This window comes from Gymnoscopelus microlampas (genome assembly GCF_963454915.1).
Source record: "Gymnoscopelus microlampas genome assembly, chromosome: 1".
Classification (NCBI taxonomy): Eukaryota; Metazoa; Chordata; class Actinopteri; order Myctophiformes; family Myctophidae; genus Gymnoscopelus; species Gymnoscopelus microlampas.
Window position 1 is genome coordinate 27177896 of NC_139962.1, and position 8107 is coordinate 27186002.

At 38.7% G+C, this 8107-nt stretch overlaps 1 protein-coding gene across 1 annotated transcript; it reads left to right on the forward strand.

Moving 5' to 3' along the window:
- Positions 1-2617: 2617 nt before the first annotated feature.
- Positions 2618-4883, forward strand: calca (calcitonin/calcitonin-related polypeptide, alpha; the record flags this gene model as incomplete). Its single annotated transcript, XM_084054615.1, has 3 exons — positions 2618-2703; positions 3222-3356; positions 4721-4883. The coding sequence occupies 3 exons, from the start codon at positions 2618-2620 to the stop codon at positions 4881-4883; spliced, it is 384 nt and encodes a 127-aa protein (XP_083910741.1).
- Positions 4884-8107: the final 3224 nt, after the last annotated feature.

The following is an 8107-nucleotide window of genomic DNA, read 5'->3' on the forward strand; positions in this document are numbered from 1 at the left end:
CGGATTCCATGTGACCTGTCTCTGTTCAGACTACATAAAACAAATCGGATTCTAATCTGGATATGGCACAGATCTGATTCAGGCTAGATTCAGGCTGGATTTGGCTGCCAGTGTAAACGGGGCCTTACACAGAGTGAATAGACAAAAATGGTGCCATCTTTTAATGTGCATTAGTTGGGACCAATTACATGAAGATAGGTTGAAAATGGGTGAAGTGGTCCTTTACTTGAACTGGCTGACTGAAGCTGTTTCTTTTCTAAACAGGTCTGTCACCAGTATCCTGCCCTCAAGTATAACAAGTATAACAATGTCCAAAAATATTTGTTGTACAATACATCATGATTAATGGTGAATTTTAAATGTTCATGGCAGTGATTGAGATACTCATAAAACAGGAATAACCTATCAACAGGCCCATCATAGATCATGAAAATGTCACCCACCTAACATTTCCATAGTTTGATGTGGCTATAGAAGGCATTTTCAAAGACATATTTGGAGGTATAGGGGTGATTATTTCTAAAATGTGAACTGTGTAAATGTGTAAATTATGAATGACCAGCTTAAAATGTTTAGCAGTATCAGCTTCATAAAAAGAAAGCCCTAGCCCTAAGTTAATAGTGTAAGTGAGGCACCTTTAAAATACCATAGATGATCCAGACCACACAAGAAAGGAAGAATCGCTTTTTGTTCAATAATTTTGTGAATACACTATAGTTTGATTGGTCTTACATATTTCAGCATTTGTCCAGAGCAAATTGAAGTGCAAGATTGAAGTAAGCAGCATGAACCCAACAACAGACAATCTTTACACTCTTAGAGTAAAATTCACACTGACGATTTGACTGTGTAAGCAAGGAACTTGAGCCACAGAACAGGACAATTAACAGATCTTGGGCAAGTAACCATTCTTTAAAATCCTTCACCACCAGTATCCGACAGCTCATGGAGGTCTAAGGGGGTGGACCTTGGCTCTGTCTTGCTGCTCTGATTTAGTGGTTCCGTCACAGGGCCCGGGGCTTTGCTCAATAGCACTAAAAGGCTCATCCACATTAATGGAGTTCCTCCGTGACGCAAAAGCAAAGTCTGAGGCAGGATGCTTTACGATACATCATCCAATATTGTTAAGTAAGGGGAATTAGTGGATGGCCCAGGACCAAAAGCCGAGTAATTGGCTCCAAGAAACAGGGTAGACTATGATAAGCCACACCAATGAATCCCACAGGAGCTCTACACAAACTCTCTTTGATGCTACGTTCATTATAGGAATGGCTTTTGGGGTGTGGAAATATAATACACTATACTGATTTGACTATAGCACATGCATGCCCCACCTGAAAATCACTAAAACCATTGTATATTTTGATATTTTGCCTCTATATTTATATAGCTTTCTATTTTCATTTTTTATCTATAATGTTTTTAGAAATTACTATGTAAATATTTTTTATATTGTCTAATATAGAAAATATATGTCTGACTAATGATGTCAGTGTAATGCAGCAACCTCACAGAGACAAATTCCTCATACAATCATGATTCTGATTCTGTAGCTACTATAAAAAGAAACGGCATGAATCACCAATCTCCGGCTCTCCGCCTTATTTGACTATTACATATTTACTGTAGAATTGTAGATCCTGTAATATGAGAGAATGTACAGTAGATGGCTCTGCCTGCAAATGTAATTCATTGTGTAGAGTAAATTTCATTCATACAGTACCAGCATTTGAAAAACTTCACTGTCTAACAGTTTGACTTATGCCCATTTTAATGAATGACATCATCACAAACTGGGATATCAACTGGTGCGAATGACTGGCAGGTTTTTTTGTGAATGGAACACTTGTGTGGCGATGTATTGACGTCATTTGCTTACTATGTCTTTTACTGGCTTGCTGTAACCAATGCAGAGGTCCTGATTGGTTGGCAGACTGCGTTAAGATATTTGATTGGTCGAAAGGCTATGATCAAGCACCTACTCAATCAATAAATAATCCCAAGAGATACATATATAACCCACTGTATTGTGGCCGTGTTCAACAGATTCACAAGAGAGTCCATAACTTAAATACATATCATTTGATCTTTGTTTACCAGAAGATAACTATACGGTGAGTATATGAGGCAATTGCTGGCACTTACCACGAATGCGCTGTAAGGTACATGGCATGCTGTTACGGTTCAGGACATAAGAAAGTATACAGTAGTATCTAGAAGTATATTGTGTGAACTTAGTTATATTCTCTGGGCTACCAGTTATTACAGTACCTTACCGTGTAGTTTAGTTGTTTTTTCAAGGATAGGTGTAGCTCTCAGACTGCAGCTCATTCCAATAATGGAAGTGGCTGCTGTGTTAGTCTCTGGCAAGAGCTTCTAGTGTCAGTATATCACCAATAGTTTTTCATCCTCACTGTGCCCAGATCTGTAACTCTTGCTTGTACAGGTCTTATGCTGGAAGGCAAGTGTAGACAAATTAAATGTATTTATGTACAAGCTATTATTGCTTGGATGAGAGTTTATTCTTTGCTTCATATTTGTATACATTGTTGTAGAGAATACACAACAGGTACTCAGAGGGATTGTTTGGGATGTGATGTGCTTTTCACAGGGGACCATGGTGATGCTGAAGCTCTCGGCTATCCTTCTTGCCTATGTCCTGGTCATTTGTCAGATGTACAGCTCACACGCAGCTCCTTCCAGGTGAGTCTAAATGCAGAATTGCAAAAAAAAATAAAAAATGTTTCCATATTTTGAGTTGAGATCATGATTGTATGATGACAAAAATCAACACATTTGTAGCGTTAAAGCCATCGGGCTTCCCACGACACCACAGCCAATCAAATTTGATACGATACAGAATCTCCAAGCCACCCACTTTAGTTATCAATGTAAGTTATTTGTAAACTATCTAGGTTGCTCAGACAAAATGTGATGGGAACAAAAATCAATTTATTTTGTGTAATATTTGATTGTGGGTGCAAAATATTCTGCACAGAAACCATGGTCACTAGTCTTACAGGAATATTGATTTGGTCATAAAGTGCAACTTGGCTACCTGACAGCTTTTAAAAGGAACACTTTTAGCAGATTGTTTTGAATTTGGCTTGTATCCCTTTCTGAGGCATGAGACATTAGCTGGCCGAGGCGAGCCATACTATTTTTAACCCAGTGTTGGTGCAGTTCCAGTCTGATCAACCTAATCGACTGTGGATTTCCAGAACCAGTTCAGAGCCTGTGTCGGACCAAGTCACACTAACAAACTATGATGCTCGGAGGATACTCAATGCTATCTTGGAGGAGATCATGCAGATGTCATCTGAAGAGCAAGAGCAACATGCAACTGAAGGAAATAGGTACGACTCTCCATCAATCAATAATTTAACAATCATCAATCATTTTTAATTATCAGGTTTAGGGTTTACTAATGGTGGATTTGTTTAGCTTTTTATTTTTTTTATTAAACCAGATATAACACATTTCTTTGTTTATGAGATCAACATAAATGAGTCAACAAGTGCAAGTGCAATGGTTATTGTTAGAAAGAAGGTATAGAGTATGATTCATATAAATCTATTCTGCCATAATCTTTTAATGCATGTTATGCAGTTAGCATGATGTACAGTATGCTCATGTCATGAGAATGAGATGCATGATATTTATCGATTGGTCGTACCAACAGATGGATTAAAATGAAAGCATGACAATTCAGTCCCATCATTTTGGTTAACAATAATATCTTTAGATGCCTGTCAGCATGCCTTTGAAATGATAATCAGAAAACTAAAACAAATGGGAAAAACATATATCTTTTTTAACGCATGAGTTGTTTAAACCATAACAGCATGTGATTTGTTTTACAACATATTTTTTGCATGCAATGGTTACTGTAAGCCTGTTTTTGCATGTTCTCTCTAACAGCATGGATAGACCCATGTCCAAGCGCTGCACCAGCCTAAGCACTTGTGTGCTGGGCAAACTGTCCCAGGATATCCACAAACTGCAAACCTATCCCCGCACTGATGTAGGAGCAGGCACACCTGGCAAGAAATGAAGCCTGGCTGAGCACTATGCAAACGACCAGGGCTCGTTAGAATGAGTCACCTGCAGCTCCACTCTGTCAACAGCACACGTTTCATCTCCTCTCTGTTCATAGTTAACATATCTCAACCCCCCCCCCCCCCATTCATCCATACATTTGTTGATGCATGTGGCTCCCACTTGCCTGACTAACTTCAATAGAATGTTTGATCTCCATGCCCCACCCCACTTAACTTTCCATTGTCAAAATCTACTTTTTTGACAGTTATTTTTTATTTTTAGTATACTTTAGAAAAACAATCACAGCAGTATTAGTATACAGTAGTGGAATATAAATATCTACAAATAGAAATAGAAAAAAGAGTGATACAAATTCAAAAACTGAGTGATTTCTTCTGCAATAAACCTATTTTTATACAACGTTTTTTTTCCCATTCATACATTTATTCAATGATTTAAATATACTTTGGCAACAGCCATTAGAGGTAAGCATGAATGCATGGCAGCTATTCACATCATCTGAATACTTGAACATCAATATCTTATTTCTTTGTGTTTTATCTGCATCAAATGCATTGTTGATCATTCTATTAAGAATAGCAGAACAGCAATCATTCATCTTAATGGATCATGAATATTCTAGTAAATTGTTGAACTGTCTATTCCCCTTTGTTGAAAGCAGCGTGACAGCCCAGAAGCGGGGATGCAACACAGCCACATGTGTAACCCACCGCCTGGCTGACTATCTCAGTCGATCAGGGGGGATTGGAAGCAGCAACTTTGTCCCCACCAACGTGGGTGCTAAAGCGTTTGGGAGGCGGAGAAGAAACAGCCCCAAGTGAACATATGAGCCGGCTCAATATGTATGGTATGACAGGACTACCACTCTCTTTATGCTCTGTAACTATAAACTCTCTCTCTCTCTCTCTCTCTCTCTCTCTCTCTCTCTCTCTCTCTCTATTTATTGTCTTTATAACATTGTCTGTTATACAAGTTACATGTTAGAAGAAACAACTTGATTGTGCTTTGAAATGAAAGAAAGGCAGCACAAATGAACGTTTCTGTTGTAACGCAGAGTGGGGAACGTCTTAAAGGACAGCTTCCACAAAATCAAAATGGGTATATGAACTTTGTTTTTTCTTTTCATGTGTTATCAACCAAAGGTGGGGATTCAAGCTTGCGAATAATCTTTACAACAATGAGAATTTAAAATAACTAATATAATCACAGCCAACTACATAGTTCTGTATATTTAATGACAAATCCTCAGTGTATGCTCTTTAATGAAACACATTGCATAACATTGTACAAGTAATTCCTCCCCACACCTCCTCCCACACTTTATGAATGTTATGAATGTGCTTCATCCAATCTTGTAAATCTGGGGACTGCACATAAGTCCGACATCCCATGACTCCGACTACGTGGCTTCCGCGTGCGGTTAAGGTTAGGGTTAGGTATAGGGTTAGTATAGTAACCGTCGGAACAATGAGCCGTCGGAACAATAAGCCGTCGGAACAATGACATGGCACCGTAAATCTATCTGGATATGGTCATGGAGCATTTGTGGTTTAGATTAACATACCTTTTGTTTTTTTTGTCTTTGCAGCACAGTACACCTTCTTCAAATGACAACAATGCATCCTGACCCACCATCAAAAACCTGGAAATAAGAACATAATTTAAGAAATCACACTGCTGGACTGATATATGCTCTGCCAGTACTCATTGTTGTTCTATGCTCTACATAAAGACGACAGAGATATCTAGCATTAGCAACACTGCTAGAAAAATAAAGACTATAATTGCAGGTCTGCGGGGAAGATTTCCTTGTGCAAGCAGGTATGAAAATGGATTTTGTCCCCTGTCTTGGCCTGAGGCCAAAGTGCTGTTTCTGATGTGTGTAGATGTTCCTTGTTATGTCAGCAGCACAGTGCAGTGGACTAGAGTCCAAGACACAACTCTGTCAACACTATTAACTCCACCATCACTGACTATGGCTGTCTTGTGCCTTGATGTAAAACATTTCTTTAAATTTCATCATTGTACACTGTGAGTGTGAGGAAAAAGTATTTAGGGTTATGATTATTGTGATAATTGTGAACTGAAAGCAAGAATAAAATGTATTTTTAGCTACAAAAGGCTTACGTATTTCATTGTGAAAAACTAAAGAACAGCATGCCACACTGAGCTGTGTAGTCTACAGACCTTACAGACATGTCATGTTCACTGGCATTCATAGTCAGAAAATCACATCATGTCACATCATTTACATATGTTACATTCTCCTCAGTTATGGGTTTTTAAAAACACAACAAAAGTATAAATGTCCACCACATTCAAATTCTGACCACATCTGCACAAAGATAATTAACATCAGTTAAAGCTGTATAATATACTACATAAAATGTGAGCGTATAATGAGCACTATAAATAGCTCAGTGGCCTTGTGGTTAGAGTATCCGCCCAGAGATTTGGAGGTCAGGGTTCAAGCCCCAGCTGAGTCATTCTAAAGACTAATACTATAGTACCCAAAGTCTCCCTGCTAGGCAAGTATCAATAGTTGGATTGGGTTAAGTCCCTGCAACATACTAGCGTTAAGTGTACTTCTACGTCATGCCTGGGAGATGTTCTTGTACATCAAGCTGCCTCACGCTATACGTAGAAACATGACCCCTGACCTATGGGCCGCAAGGCTACATCATTTTTAAACAAATTCTCATCTACTGAGCGTATTTGATAACTTGTAATGAATAGTATTGGCTCAGTGTTGAAGCACTTCAATCAAATCCCCCATAGTATTTTTTATGTAAACCTTAAAGAGTTTATAGATGCTGAAAACTGAGTTTGTTGAGTTTTGTTTGGGCTATTAACAAACCAACCTAAGAGCAGGTTAGACCACTGTCTTCTCTCAGGTCTCCCCATAAACAAGCTCAGACAAGACAGCTTGTTCAGAATGCAGCAGCTAGAATTCTAAATAAGAAAAGTGAACACATTACACAAATTCTCAGATCTCTGCTCTGGCTTCCAGTGAGTCATAGAGTTAATTTTAAAATATTGATGATCATCTTTAAACACAATGGTTTAGGGCCAAATTTGTACACGCACGCACGCACGCACGCACGCGCGCACGCGCGCACGCGCGCACACGCACACACGCACACACGCACACACGCACACACACACACACACACACACACACACATTTGATCTCACATTACTTTCACATCACTTCCATCCAACCAGCACCTGTATCACCCACAATAACTTTACTGCTCGTCACTTTGAAATTCCTTTGACTACAATTAAGATAGCTGCCTGGAACAGTACAAACTGTATTATTAGGAAATAATTATTACAACATGGGGTGCTGCTAAACACCTCAAAGTTACGAGGTGGATACCCTACTTTATAACATGTCACCTTATTAGAGGTGTTACCCTACACCATCTCATTGTTTATAATTGAGAAACTTTGCCAGGAATTAATCAAAAGCAGTATTCTCATCCATACAAGAAATAAACAATGTAGCCCATTTCTCCTTCTGCATTAGCATCTCTGCATTCAGGATTGTAGTTTGTAAACATGGCAATAATTATTCTGAGCTTTTTTCAACAGATCAAAGGTTGATAACGAACCATATGCAATTGGTCTAATAGTTCCTCTGAGTATTGTCAACAAAAGCAGTCTCTGGCGATTCTGTCAAACAGACCCTGCACGTCATGCATGCTAGGCTTTGATAATTGACGTGCTTGTTCTCACACTTGTTTTGACCTTACCATCTCTTACTTCCTCCTGAGGGAGATTACTTCTATTAATTATTTCAGAATATTAATTTGTACCAAGGGATTCCTGCACCATGAAACACATGTATTATACTTTCTTGTATTGCTGATTACCAGAAAGTTGCAATACATACAATTTATAGATGAACTTACTTATTATATGGCTAAATGCCACATTAATTCTACTGGTATGTACTGTATATGTAGGCTTAACGATAAATGCAGGGAAATTGTAGCCTAAATGTCAGGGGTCCTCTTCTTTGCCGTGGCCTGCTGGTGAC